Source organism: Sesamum indicum, linkage group LG6 (assembly GCF_000512975.1).
Source record: "Sesamum indicum cultivar Zhongzhi No. 13 linkage group LG6, S_indicum_v1.0, whole genome shotgun sequence".
NCBI classification, from domain to species: Eukaryota; Viridiplantae; Streptophyta; class Magnoliopsida; order Lamiales; family Pedaliaceae; genus Sesamum; species Sesamum indicum.
In genome coordinates, this window is record NC_026150.1 from 18,549,391 (window position 1) to 18,563,693 (window position 14,303).

The 14,303-nt window shown below is 35.5% G+C and overlaps 3 protein-coding genes across 3 annotated transcripts in view; 2 read left to right on the forward strand and 1 right to left on the reverse strand.

Annotated features, from left to right (window-relative positions):
* The window catches only part of LOC105164954 (L-arabinokinase), an 8,925-nt gene extending 1,516 nt beyond the window's left edge, over window positions 1-7,409 (forward strand). Inside the window, exons 6-29 of the mRNA XM_011083804.2 lie at window positions 328-394; window positions 900-957; window positions 1,048-1,115; window positions 1,212-1,274; window positions 1,768-1,821; window positions 1,922-2,024; window positions 2,109-2,218; window positions 2,348-2,467; window positions 3,042-3,098; window positions 3,268-3,440; window positions 3,534-3,702; window positions 3,792-3,875; window positions 4,125-4,250; window positions 4,467-4,597; window positions 4,674-4,755; window positions 4,901-4,988; window positions 5,170-5,213; window positions 5,290-5,385; window positions 5,474-5,550; window positions 5,629-5,823; window positions 6,069-6,234; window positions 6,391-6,462; window positions 6,618-6,821; window positions 6,966-7,409. Of these exons, the coding sequence (XP_011082106.1) occupies window positions 328-394; window positions 900-957; window positions 1,048-1,115; window positions 1,212-1,274; window positions 1,768-1,821; window positions 1,922-2,024; window positions 2,109-2,218; window positions 2,348-2,467; window positions 3,042-3,098; window positions 3,268-3,440; window positions 3,534-3,702; window positions 3,792-3,875; window positions 4,125-4,250; window positions 4,467-4,597; window positions 4,674-4,755; window positions 4,901-4,988; window positions 5,170-5,213; window positions 5,290-5,385; window positions 5,474-5,550; window positions 5,629-5,823; window positions 6,069-6,234; window positions 6,391-6,462; window positions 6,618-6,821; window positions 6,966-7,088 (2,530 nt within the window). The 3' untranslated portion in view covers window positions 7,089-7,409. The remainder of the gene's footprint in view (window positions 1-327; window positions 395-899; window positions 958-1,047; window positions 1,116-1,211; window positions 1,275-1,767; window positions 1,822-1,921; window positions 2,025-2,108; window positions 2,219-2,347; window positions 2,468-3,041; window positions 3,099-3,267; window positions 3,441-3,533; window positions 3,703-3,791; window positions 3,876-4,124; window positions 4,251-4,466; window positions 4,598-4,673; window positions 4,756-4,900; window positions 4,989-5,169; window positions 5,214-5,289; window positions 5,386-5,473; window positions 5,551-5,628; window positions 5,824-6,068; window positions 6,235-6,390; window positions 6,463-6,617; window positions 6,822-6,965) is intronic.
* LOC105164955 (AIG2-like protein D) lies at window positions 7,753-9,761 on the reverse strand. Its single transcript, XM_011083805.2, has 5 exons — window positions 9,501-9,761; window positions 8,791-8,863; window positions 8,522-8,614; window positions 8,195-8,278; window positions 7,753-8,102 (listed from the first exon to the last, which is right to left on the reverse strand). Exons 1-5 carry the CDS (start codon window positions 9,635-9,637, stop codon window positions 7,959-7,961), a joined length of 531 nt encoding a protein of 176 aa, XP_011082107.1. The 5' UTR covers window positions 9,638-9,761; the 3' UTR covers window positions 7,753-7,958.
* LOC105164956 (cryptochrome DASH, chloroplastic/mitochondrial) overlaps window positions 13,012-14,303 on the forward strand; it is a 4,346-nt gene continuing 3,054 nt past the window's right edge. The window contains exons 1-4 of the mRNA XM_011083807.2: window positions 13,012-13,418; window positions 13,647-13,786; window positions 13,889-14,113; window positions 14,210-14,303. The exon at window positions 14,210-14,303 is cut by the window's right edge and continues 21 nt beyond it. Of these exons, the coding sequence (XP_011082109.2) occupies window positions 13,019-13,418; window positions 13,647-13,786; window positions 13,889-14,113; window positions 14,210-14,303 (859 nt within the window). The 5' untranslated portion in view covers window positions 13,012-13,018. The remainder of the gene's footprint in view (window positions 13,419-13,646; window positions 13,787-13,888; window positions 14,114-14,209) is intronic.

A 14,303-nucleotide genomic window follows, 5' to 3' on the forward strand; every position in this document is an offset into this window, starting at 1 on the left:
AAAAATGTGATGGGAAGCAGAAAGTACTAAAGTGAAAGATGATTGATCTTTGACATCTTATTTTGGATGTGATTTGGCATATTATGAAGAGCTATTGACCCTTTCCAATGCATAAAGTTTCTAGGGCATATTCTTCTCCTGAAGTTAGAGAGATTGCCTTGTACAAAACAAAACAAGGACATCAGTGAATTGTCTGTTATGACTTAGGAATTTTTATCTTCACAAATATCTTTTTCAGTGAACCACATTTTCAGCAAGATTTTCTCCGTGTCATGTTCATTTCTTGGACTTCAGATAAATTTTGATCATTTAAAATTTGATTGGCAGTTGGGACTTCATCTATGCTGAATATGTAATGGCTGCTGGTCATCATCACCGGTCTATAGTTTGGCAGGTTAGTGCAGTAAACCGGTTATTATTGTCTTAATACATGCTTCGCTTGATTATTCCTGATCCTTTCTATATTATTCTAGGCATCTCCCATTCTTTCTTCAAATAAGATGCATTAGACTGAATTGACCAAAGCAGCAGTCTGCCCCTTGTTCACTGATATTTAAATTCATATCCGGTTTGTAGATGTAACTCTGTTTGGAGCAAGTATGCTTTTTATTGGATATATCTCTAGCTTGTTTATATTTACCATCTGGGATTGCACCTGATTCATTTTTCAAAGCTATCCTACAGATATAGATTTTTTAGTCCCATGGATGTGAATACTCAGTGTTACTGGGAATTTACCTTTTGGTTTCACTATATTATTTTTGGTTTTTGTCCTCAATCACAAGTAGGAAACTGGGCATGTGAACAATGTTTCCTTTTTGTTTTAAAGTTTATCTTAATCATTATGCTTCCTGGTACTCAATTTTATTTCACTTTAAAGTGGTGTTTGAATGATGCAGATCGCTGAGGATTATTCGCATTGTGAATTCCTTATCCGCCTGCCAGGATACTGTCCAAGTACACCAACAAGAAACTTTAATTGGAGATCTTCTTTTATGTTCTTCCCTTTACTATAAATATAAGTGCTGACTATTTATGTTACTGCAGTGCCCGCATTCCGTGATGCAATTGATGTGCCCTTGGTAGTGAGGAGGCTGCACAAGACACGTGATGAGGTATGCAAAAGAAATATATTTTAAACTTGTTAGTGATATAACTATTGGTAGATAGACCACTTTCACATATATCATAAATGTTGCTTATAATTCCAGGTGAGGAGAGAACTTGGAATTCCAGATCATGTGAAGATTGTTATTCTCAACTTTGGAGGACAGGTAAATAAGGGACTTTGTGAAGATTCTGTTAGGTGGACTACGGACAGGAGTTTGTGCTAGTTAATCCGTGGTTCTGTCTCATTTTGTCTGATTAGTTACTGGCTAAATGAAATTTATCATGCTGAGAGGAAGGGTTTAATTTATGAGCTTCTCTTTGAGCATGTAGAGATGGTGCTGAGCCTAGTAGCTGGGTCACTGTTAAGTTTTGTCATTATTAAGTGGTCAAAAGAAGGTTCAGCATGTTGCACTCTAGAGTTACCCCGAAAATGGAAAAAGCCTAAGCTATTCCTTTCTCTATATATTAGGTCTCTAGAGAGCTTAGTTCTGTAGAGTAATGTGGAAAATGAAAAAAGACATGGTAGAATTTTTAAGCATTTTAAGTTTCTGTACGACCTGGTTCTTTTGCATATTATCATTGCAGTTGAATAAGTATTCTTATTTCATGATATTGGGCTGCATTTCTCCCAACCGTATAACATGGTCTGATCTGCAGCCATCAGGTTGGACTTTAAAGGAGGAGTACCTGCCTCATGGTTGGCTTTGTCTGGTATGCTATTCAGGCTGTTGTCGTGCATTTTATGGGCTTGTTTAATGTACATGGGATTCCAATGACGAGGTTTAAAATGATGCTTTAATTCTTGGTTCAGGTCTGTGGTGCTTCTGAAAGTTTGGAGCTTCCTGCAAATTTCATGAAGTTGGCAAAAGATGCATACACTCCCGATATGATAGCTGCGTCTGACTGCATGCTTGGTCTGTCATGTCACTTTTGTGCATAACTGAGTGTTTTTTTGAAGTGAAGCAGTATGGGAGCCTGTAATTCTTTTAAAATTTCAGGGAAAATTGGATATGGGACGGTTAGTGAGGCCCTGGCATACAAGATACCGTTTGTATTTGTGCGTAGGGACTACTTCAATGAAGAACCTTTTTTAAGAAATATGCTTGAGGTAATCTTGCGTAGTTTATAGATGTCTTGTGCTGTATGAACAAAATTTAATAAAATAATCTGGTTCTCTCCCTATTCTTGAAACATTATTGCTTCACAGAGTTTGATGAGAACATAATCCTTTTTTCAGTTTTATCAAGGTGGTGTTGAGATGATACGAAGAGATTTACTAACTGGACACTGGAGGCCTTACCTAGAACGTGCAATTAGCTTAAAACCGTGCTATGAGGGGGGCATAAACGGTGGTGAGGTATCTGCATGGTCCTTTCTATTCTTGGAAATCTTGTTTCTGCAAATTTCATGCATTAACACAATTTCTTTTCAAGATATGGTGGTTTTCTCATCTCCACCGTCAAAAAGAAATTATACCATCTGTATGGGACTATGATGATTCTAATAATTTGCATTGTTTGTCTCCTGTAGCTTGTTTATGTTACTTTCTCTTGTACTATATCTTTAAGTTACTCAGTATACCAGGTTTACCTAGGGTTCTCTCCTATATTGCCACAACTTAAATAGCTCGCATACTGGAGACTGTTGTTGTGTTTCTCTTTGTGAAGTTGATTTCTAAAAATGAAGCAACATAATCAATGCAGATTTACATGTAGTCAGAGGTCAAATAATATGGCCACTATAAGTGAAAAATGCCTGATAGTAGCATGCTTGACAATCCCCTGATAAGAAGTCAAATTTATCTATTGTACTTTATATTCTCGTATGTGGATCAGCATGTATTTCTCTTTGTTGAAAGCAAGCTGTGGTCTTGCTGCTGAATCACTCTTTTTGGTTGATAAAATATGGTTTGGTTCATTGTAAAATTCCAGGTTGCAGCTCGTATTTTGCAGGATACGGCCACTGGAAAAAATTATACATCTGATAAGGTAATACTAAGGTTATGTGCTGACAATGCATAATAAATTTGCAATATCACCTGAGCCACTTTATCACCTCCACCAAGTGCAAAATCTTACATGACCGTTTCTACAGACATTGATATTTGATGTGATTGGCTCGCTAAGTGGCTTGTATCTCTTTTGTTTTGAGTTCTAGCATAGTGGGGCTAGGAGATTGCGTGATGCTATTGTTCTTGGATATCAATTGCAAAGGGTTCCAGGAAGAGATCTCAGCATCCCAGAATGGTATGCAAATGCTGAAAACGAACTTGGTCTCCGTACAGGATCTGCTACTGCTACTATGAATAACGATAGTTTTACCATGGCCTCGTGAGTGAATTCTTTCTCTCATGCTCCTTACTAGTCTTTGCCAATTAACTGCTGATGGCATCTCAAATCACCATTTTCACATATTTTCACTAGGTGCCCTGAGGACTTTGAGATTCTTCATGGAGATGTAATGGGTCTTTCTGATACCGTGAATTTCTTGAAGAGCCTATCAGAACTTGACGCTGTTCTTGATTCTGGAAAAAGTACCGAGAAGCGCCAGATAAGGGAGCGAAAAGCTGCTGCTAACCTCTTTAACTGGGAGGTATCTTTTTTTACAGTTTAAAATATCTCCTGTACTGTGTTGCTTTCTAGTTCTGGTTTAATAATATGTTCAGATGATGCTTGATATAGGAAGACATTTTTGTGGCAAGAGCACCTGGAAGGTTGGATGTCATGGGTGGAATTGCTGACTACTCTGGAAGTCTTGTACTCCAGGTATTGTAGCCCACTTCAACTCTGTTCCCCCTCTAAGGGAAATATAGAAAATATGTCACAGAAGGGGAAGTGTAAATATCCTCCAGTCTCAATACGTGTTCTGGATCAGATAGCTGTAAGGCACATCTGCTGAAATGATCTGTTTGATTCTTTCGTTCTTAAAACATGCATTTATTATTATAGCGTTGTGAGAATGTTTAGTCACAAGCATTCTAGCATTATGATTGTGTTTCTATAAATTATCTACAGATGCCAACCAGAGAAGCTTGCCATGTTGCTGTGCAAAAGATTCATCCAACTAAACAGAGACTGTGGAAGCATGCTCTGGCTCGACAGAATGCTAAAGGGCAGGGACCAACTCCGGTTCTGCAAATTGTATGCGGTTTCCTTTAGACTGGACTTTTTTATGGCAGAGGTTCCATAACTTGAATACTTAACAATTCGTGGAAGAATGCCTGAGTGTGTCAGGCTAGTATATTGTGGAAAGATGTAAAGTTAGGGCTCATTTTAGATGTATGACCGATCCTAGAGGATATATATCTTTTTTTGTTTAATATCAGTAACTGTTTGTTTATGCTCCTGTTATTTCAGGTATCATATGGATCTGAATTGAGCAATCGTGGTCCAACCTTTGACATGGATCTGTCAGATTTCATGGATGGAGAACAACCAATGTCATATGAAAAGGCAAGAAGTTACTTTGCTCGGGATCCATCACAAAGGTCTGTGTATATTATATCCTGTTGTCTGCTTTTAAATGGTCTCCTATATAGTACACTAACTAGATTCTGATCCTAGATGGGCCGCATATATTGCTGGGACGATTCTCGTCCTGATGAAAGAACTTGGCATATGCTTTGAGGATAGTATTAGTATGCTGGTACGATTTGCTGTATTACTTGAGTATTGTTTTTCTTGCAACCTTTTTTGCTTTCGTTTGGTGGTAGTCCTTTCAAATGACTTGACTATTTTAACTTATGGATGGGCAAGATCATACTTTGATTATAATGCTCGCAAACCTGTAGGTTTCGTCTGCCGTGCCTGAAGGCAAAGGTGTCTCTTCTTCTGCCGCCGTGGAGGTTGCTACCATGTCTGCAATTGCTGCTGCTCATGGTGCGCATAGTACTCCTTTGACTTTCTTTTCCTTAGCTTAGCTTGTTCCACTTGATCGATAGGTCATTATTCATTACTTACTTTCTCATACAGATTTACTTACGTTTATATTTATGATTGCTACTATACTTAATAACGGATCTGTAGCTTGTGATAATTGTGCTGCCATCTGCCGTTTCAGGATTAAACATCAAACCGCGAGAGCTTGCCTTGCTCTGCCAAAAGGTTAGATTCTTGTTTCTCTTGTAAGTTTGAAAATTTTAGTGATGTCTCACCACTGACGATATTTGCATTGAGGAAGGTGGAGAATCATGTAGTTGGAGCACCGTGTGGTGTAATGGATCAGATGACTTCTGCATGTGGCGAAGCTAACAAACTGCTTGCAATGGTTTGTCAGGTACTTGACACAATTCATTGTGAAGAACGGATTTTCTCCTCGATAATTTAGGGAGAAAATCATTTTGATATTCTTTTCTTCTGTGCAGCCTGCCGAGGTATTGGGTCTGGTTGACATTCCTAGTCATGTAAGATTTTGGGGAATTGATTCAGGGATTCGACATAGGTTCGCATCTCTCTTCTTCTTCTTCTTCTTCTTCTTCTTCTCCTCTCTCTCTCTCTTAGACAATGAATCATTTTGCAGTGTCGGCGGAGCTGATTATGGATCTGTGAGGATAGGAGCCTTCATGGGTCGCAAAATTATAAAGTCCGTTGCATCGGACTTGTTATCTGAGTCTTGTGCTAATGGAGTGACTTCTGATGATCTGGAAGAGGATGGAGTTGAACTACTTGAGAAGGAGGCTTCCTTGGATTACTTGTGCAACTTGTCACCACACAGGTAAAAACTAGGCATATCCTTCTGCTCACCATTTTGGAATATGTCTTTTTCGTTCTTTCACACTCTCTGGTTTATCATTTGGCGCTCTTCTAAGAAAAGGAGCAGAACCAAAAGAAGTATATAGTCGGATTTCGTCTGTATAATTTTCTTTCTTTTTTTCACTTTTGGTTCTCAATTTCTGATGATACGGTCATTTGCTTCAAATTCTATACCAATTTGGCATCTTTCTGATGCTCTGATATCAGATACGAAGCTCTTTATGTTAAGCGGCTGCCTGAAACTTTGCTTGGGGAGACATTCTTGGAGAAATATGAGGACCATAATGATCCAGTCACTGTAATAGATAAGAAGAGGAATTATGGACTCAGGGCAGCAACAAGACATCCTATATATGAAAATTTCCGAGTCAAGGTAACACAAATTCAGGAAAGAATTAGACCTTTAATGATTACCCACTGTTGTTAAAAGAGTAACAAGATAATAACATGCCAAGAAATATATTGGAAAATGATGCTCGTATTTGTCCTCTGGATTTATGTATATCATACTGGTTTTATATGATCACAGGCCTTCAAGGCGCTTCTAACATCTGCAACTTCAGACGATCAACTCACTGCTCTAGGAGAATTGATGTATCAGGTTTGCTCTTGTTGACTGAAAACGCATGTATTTTTTCTTCCACCATTCAGCAGTTGGAAAAGAGACACCAGATGATACCTCCATTCCGATAAGAACTATTTTCCCAAGTACTAAAGTTCCATTTGTTTTCTCTAACGTTCTGATTTGCCCCACAGTGCCACTACAGTTACAGTGCTTGTGGGCTTGGCTCTGATGGGACAGACCGGCTGATCCAGTTGGTGCAAGAAATGCAGCATGGTAAGAGTTTTAGGTCAGCTGAAGGAACTCTGTACGGTGCAAAGATTACCGGTGGAGGATCAGGTGGAACGGTTTGTGTTGTTGGCAGAAATTGTTTGCGGAGCAGTGAGCAAATTCTTCAGGTACAAATATTAACATTTTAGTGATAGATTACCCCCCCATCGGTAGGTTTTGTCGCTGAATTTTTTAAGGGAAGAGCTCCAAAAAGCTATGGGGACAGAAACAGGGGTGTTTTCGAACTTAATGTTCTCAATTTGAATGTGCAGATTCAGCAGAGATACAAAAATGCAACAGGTCATTTACCTATTATTTTTGAGGGGTCATCCCCAGGAGCAGGCAAATTTGGCCATCTCAGAATTCGTCGCAGGCTGCAACCGGAGCAAAATTGACGTGTTAGGTAGCAAAGATTAATGGATAACATTATTAGTAGGAGCAAACTCTTGTGACAAACTAGGTCACAAGACAATAATGGATGCTATTAATTAGAAGCACCTATGCCATTTTGAGACTACATCTAGGGGTGTAAATAAACGGAATAGTGCCGGACACATTGATTATTTAAGCTTGTCTGAATTAATATCAAGCTTGGGAATCATTGTTTGAGCTTGATGTGATTATTAATTTAGCGAGCTAGCTTTAATTTAATACATGTAATTTGATACTTTAAATGTTATTTCCTTCTCTTTTATAGTAATTGAGTTGAACTCAAATCAGACATTGCAAGATTATGGAACAAAATTTTTTATTCAAGTTTGGCTTAGATTAAATGAATTAAGTTACTGTATCCTCGAACAATTTAATTTATCTATCAACCCTAGGTACATCCCATCTCCGACAAATTCAAATTCAGAACAAAATCGTAGTATTATCTTTCGTAGTAGGTGGAACATTTTCCGAACTACATTCCATCTCCGATAAATTCACAATAAAATTGTAATATTTCAACATAATCCTGTGTAGTAGTTGGAACATTTTCCGGTGGCCACACCAGTGGATGAGAAAACGCAACCAACATACTATCTTGATTATTATCAATATGCCAAGCAAACAAAATATACTGTAAAACAAAATGATTATACATTTTGATGAATGGGAAGGAAACAACTTTGGAATTCTGTTCTTCAATCTCTTTCAAAGTCAATGATAGACAGAACCCCAACAGTTGGACTAGAAAATCAGAGTTCCAGGAGATCATATATACTTATTACAGCAAGCATGCTAGCTCCTATGAAGAGTCATTATAAATTAAAAAATGAATATTAAGAATGGGGAGGACCACTATCTTTCCCTTCATAAAAGGATTCGTAGGTTGCAACTCTTGTGTTTGAATCAGGTAGCTTCATCTCTTCCTTAAAACCCTTTGTCATTTTCAGGAAATAATCCTTGTGCAGTATTTTCCACTCCTATCATGATAACATTAAATGACAGAAGGACCATGAAGTTAATTGAGAAACTTGAATTACTGCACACTTAGAATAAAGCTTTTAACACTCACCTCAAAATCCCATTCACCGTGTAAGTTTGGATCAGTCTTGTTTTCCCAGACATATGTGTAGGCTTGTAACTTCTCAGCAGTGTCCTGTCAGAATTCAAGAGAATAGTAGAGCATTAAAAGCTCACTGCTAAACCGTATCATCTCACAACATTTACATCAACGTACAATCCTCCCAATGGACCGGTTAAAATTATTTAGCATTAAGTTAAAATTTCTTTCAAACATGATTTCCTCCGTAGGATTATGTCCTCATGCCAACTGGTGCACCTAAGGTCTCTGAGATGCTGAAACATGAGCAACTTAGAGATACAAACTAAATTGACATGCCTGTAAAAAGACATTGACAGTCTTCCTTTCATACTCATTGTCCTCAAACTCATCCAGAATATGAAGTTCGGGAGGAGTGATGCCGATGAGTACCTGTAATAAAATGGTCACTATTAGTCAGGAAAAAGTCCATGATGATCAAATAAGCTTGATTGTTTTCATTTCAAAATAAAAGGATACTAGCTGATGATCTCAATCCATAAGCAGTCATTGTGACCACAACGATTTTGAGTCATGCGAATGCATAAAATGCTCAGTGCTGAACACACCCTCCCAATAACTTTCTTGTTTTCTGCAGGCAAAATGGCAGGATAAACGCGCCCTTTGATGCTAAACCTTTGGCTACAAAACAAAAAACAAAATAAAAACAAACTATCAGTGTTGGCCAAACAACATGATAAGGTGAAAATGAATAACTATATAGTCATCAGTACTAACACAGCTACGCATTCAACCGAAATAATGTGTGATTAATACATGATCATAAAGGCAGCAAACAAGAAGTGGACGCTGATTTTGAGTTTCTCTGGCGGAATAAAGCAATAAATACACAATTCTACTCATCATAGAAACTCTCAAACTCAATAGTAGATAGCATGCGTTTCCGACTTACAGTCATAAAAACTTAACAATGAAAAAATCTGTAACAACAGGAGCTGTTTTCCAGCGCAGGCAGTTCAATCTCAAATACAGAAGATTCGCGTATCACAGAAACATCACATCTTTCATTGCATAAAAATCACATCTTTGATGACATTTCTCAACTCTTTTCCCCGTTATTAATTAATATTATCACTTGAAGAATCAGAAGCAGAGCCGTCCCACATTTCAACTCCGATTTTAGCTCCAGAAAATTCAAAGAACCCAAATTGAAAAAACAAAAAAAAAAAAAAAAGAGAATTCCGACCAAGAATCAAACACATATATATATTAATACATCCCGCGCTGGTGATGTATCGAGAGAAAGAGAAAGACTGACTAATCATGCAGGATGGCGGAGGAAGAAGGGGGTACGCGGTTCAAGAGGACACGAACAACGTCGTCAGCAAGGAGGCTGCCGTACACGAACACAGTGGAAATGGCGGCGGCTGGATTTGCAGCAGAGGCGGACCCCATTCTTGCTGAATTTATGATGGGAAGAGATTCTGATTCTCTTTGTTCTCCCTCTCAATACCCACAAACCGCAAGTTGCAGCTGCTAATGATGATGGGACTGCCACTGCCCCAACCCTTTTTAAGTTGTTACTATCTATCCTACGCTATCTTATTAGGAAATGCAATTTTAGTTATGTAATAATAAAGGCGTGCCATTCTTTATTCCTACAAATTACATTTAATTTATTTTTACAATTTTAATTTGTTCAAAAATTATACTTCACTTGTACACGAATCGAAAATTACATCCGATCAAAATTATAATTTATTCGGATCACGGTACACTATTAAAAAAATTAGATTATGTGTAAGTCATATAATATTTCTGACCAAATTAGTTGAAAAAAAGATTAAAATTATAAAAATCAATTTATTAATGATTTTTTTTGTCAACTCTCTTAAAATATAGTATTAAAATTATATTTTTTTATGTTGTTTCCCCACACGCATCCCTATGTATATACATAAATATAGGAATTAATTGTACCCATAGTCCAACCTATTTTTCTCATTTTTAATAAAAGAAAATATTTTATTAAGTCGTGCATGATCACAATTGAAATATAAAAACAACCCATGTTTTTCTAAATTTATATTTAGAAAAACACCTTAAAATAGAGTACATATATATAAATAATAAAATCCACCAAAAAGCTCTAGTTTAAAAAGATGTTGCACCAACTTTTTGTTAGCAATCTCAAACATTTAATTATAAATATTGTTAACATTTAATTTTTTTAAACTTACCTTTAACTCTTAAGATAAAAAAAATTACTAACTTAATTTTTTTTTATTAAATTTTCAAATTAGATAAGTTTTATAAGTTTCTTTTTCTGATTTTGATTTTTTTAACTATAAAAAAATAAAAATATTTAATTATTTTAACTATAAAAAAATAAAAATATTTAATTATTTTATGTTAAGCAATATGTCATTATTATGTTCACACAAACTCAAAGTGTTCTTTATTCACATAAGATAGTTAATAACATTTTTTATCATACAAAATTTTTTTCTACTTAAAAAGGACGAATTTTATAATATTATAAATTTTTAAGGGACTAAAATGAGGAAATCAAACTGAAATTGACCATTTTACTCTCCGAAAAGTCAAAGTTCAGCCACATCTTTGCCAGAAGATGGTCAATGGGAGCAATCTGAGATAAAAATTAAAACTTAGAGATGCTAAAAATCAAGAAATGAACTTGAAAGACTAAAATGATTCTAAATGAAAACTTAAGGAACTAAATGTAGCATTTACCGTAAATTTATTCAAAGAATCCCATCTATTTTATTTAAGGTGCCCAATTGATCAAACCAACTCAATCTGTAGTCCAGATTAGATTGGACCAAATATTGATTCTTGCAACTGGCCTACGACCAAACTGATCCTAAATATCAATAACTAGGACCAACCTAAAATAATCTATCTATTGCCAATCCCAGGCTAGGCTAGCCCAAATTCATGTGCATCTTGATTAGGAGGACTCAAAATTTTTTACATCTTTTTATTCGTTAAGAGAAAAAAAAAAAAGAGGAACCATCATTATATATATATATATATATTATAACTCTAATTTTTCAGAATATTTATGTAGTTATATCATTGCATCTTAAGATAATTATAAAAATTCTACTACACTCTTTAAAATGATATCACGAGTCATTTTATTTGTGTCAAAGATCAAACACTTTTTTGTAACATATAGAAAAATAAAATAAAATAATTAAATTGTTTTTTCTTCTATTAAAGTATTAAATATGAATAAAAAATATTTAATAACTTCAATATTAAATTTAATTAGGTTGTAGCAATGTATCAAGTAGGGTGGGCTACCTTGCTAGCTAATAAATTTAGGAACGCAAATGTATTGCTACATTTATCACCCTTAATTAAATATTGTTTCTTTCATTTATTTGATTTCGAAAAGTGAAACCAAGAAATTAATTTGATCAATGAATCAATGATAAAAAAAAAAAAACCCTATTTTGGATCATTCAAAATTGACACATTTATTCAGAATTCCTCCCCTAAATGTTTTTGCCAGGAAAAAATATATGGGGTCTATCTAGAAATTCATAGAAAATCAAAAAGTAAGAAAGTTATATAAAAGGGTTTCGAATTTGAATCAATTAGTTTCAATACTTTTAGTAACGAAAGATTTTTTATCGGACTTTCTGTAGAGAAAAAGTCGATCTATAGAAAAAAAAAACCTTATATTATTATAACAATAGGTTGATGGGGAAAATAATACTCCCCACATTGGAAATGATAAAATATACTAAAAGGACTAATTTGAAAATTTACAGACTTAAGGGATTAAAATGAGAAAATTAAATTTAAATTACCATTTTATCTTTCGAAAAGTCAAAATTTAACTATATTTTCATCCAAAAATGGTCAAAATGGACCAAATTGAGATAAAAACTAAATTTTAGAGATGCTAAAATCAAAAAATAAATTTGAGAAATTAAAGTAATTTTAAATGAAAATTTAAGAAACAAACCTAACATTAACCCATAAATTTAATGTGTTTAACAATGAATTCAATCCGATTGAGGTTAGGTGGTTGATATACTATCCTCCATAACTATAGGCAATAAATTTAAAACCAACACAAATATTAAAAATGTTGGAGTTAGGTTTTTTTATTATATAAAGGAAAAATTACAATTGGTTCTCTTGTAATTTATTATAATTATTATTACATTCTTATTATTTAAAAAATTATAAATAATTTTTAGTATTAACAGTTATCTAATAATACTTTTTATAATAAGCTGTCATGAGTGAATATTTGTTAGATAACCGTTAATTTTAAAATGCATTTATAATTTTTTAATAATAATAAAATATTTATAATTATACCAAACTTTATAAGATGGTGCTGTACTTTTTCTTTATAAAATCTTAGTGTAAGATTGCAATGTTCGGAACAAACTTTACCAAGTCAAACAAAATTACTATGTTGTCCCTGCAAGCAAGGGCATAGTTGTTAATGCACGATTACGTTTTCTAATAAAATGAAAATTTCTACGACAGTATCACCAACCTATCTACTTGCACTAAAAACTTGAAACAAACTGTCGAGGTGACTGTTTATCCTTTTATATTGTATTTTATTAATGTACTACTATTTATTTAATAAAATTTATATTTATCACGAAAAAAAAAACACTTGAAACAAAGTTGCCAAACGCAAGCTTAGACCTCCCTGGCTACCAAGCCGCCACGTCAGCTTACAAATCCAGCACTCACGTGGCAACTTCCCAACTGCTAATAACGACCAACCCCTCTTAACTGTAACGTCTACAAACAAAGTACGAAGAAATCGAAAGCGCCATGATCCAAAATTTCACCGTAATTTCACGTCCCACGATAAACCCTCTTCTTTCCTTGACAAAACACTCACTGTGTCCTAAATTTCTGCTCTCTTTTCCCGGAAAGATGCAGTCTTCCAATGCAGCTAGAGCTGCGCAGACAGTGACCCGAGTTCCGGGTTCCGGGTCCGAGGAAATGGAGCGGGTAGCAGAGGAGACGTTGACGAGGTACACTTTTGATGGGGTGCCTCAGAGGAAAGGGAAAGGGGTCGGCATTGTTTGGTTCAGGAATGATTTAAGGATCTTGGATAACGAGGTTTTGTTCAAGGCTTGGGCTTCATCCGAGGCTGTCTTGCCCGTGTATTGTGTCGATCCAAGACTCTTTGGGACTACCCATTACTTTGGTTTCCCTAAAACTGGAGGTATATTACTAGATTTTCATTGTTTTTTTTCCAAGAATTAGTTCATGATTGTACTTCTGTGGTCTGCTCTTTTCCTGTCTTTCCTCGAAATTAGACTATGTTTGTAGTGTAAGTGGGGCTGGGCCTGTAATTTTAATATATTTTGGGCTCTAGTTAAATTCTGTGGAGTTTGATGTGGATGTTCATCTGTATTGATGTGGAATCCTTCTGCACTTTCTTGCATGGCAGCACTGAGAGCGCAGTTTCTGATAGAGTGTTTGATCGACTTAAAAAAAAGTTTGATGAAGAGAGGTCTCAACCTTTTAATTCAGCATGGGAAACCAGAGCAAATTCTCCCTTCTCTTGCAAAAGCATACGGCGTCCACACTGTTAAGAAACTTTAATTTGAATTTGTTTCTTCTGCTATCAGTTGATTCTTGTAGCATTTTTGGAGTTAGCTATAAGCAGGAATTTTCTGGTCTAAACAACAGGTTTATGCCCAGAAAGAAACGTGCAGCGAGGAGCTGAATGTTGAGAGATTAGTTTCCAAGAATTTGCAGAAAGTTATTTTGTCATCAGCAGAAGGTGTGTCCACTAAGTCCAATCCCACTAACAGTTCTAAATTGGAATTGATTTGGGGATGTAGTATGTACCATATCGATGACCTCCCGTTCAGTTGCATGTCCTTACCGGATGTTTATACTCAATTTCGTAAGGTACTTTTGGTTCTTGGATGTTTGATTTGTCCAAATATATTTGCTTATTTGAATAACTTTCTCATATACCAGCTCTCTGATGATCAAATATAACAGTCAGTAGAGTCGAAGTCTGTGATACGAAGTTGCTTCAAGGTCCCAGCATCACTTGGTCCTGCTCCAGATGTTAAAGACTGGGGACATGTTCCAG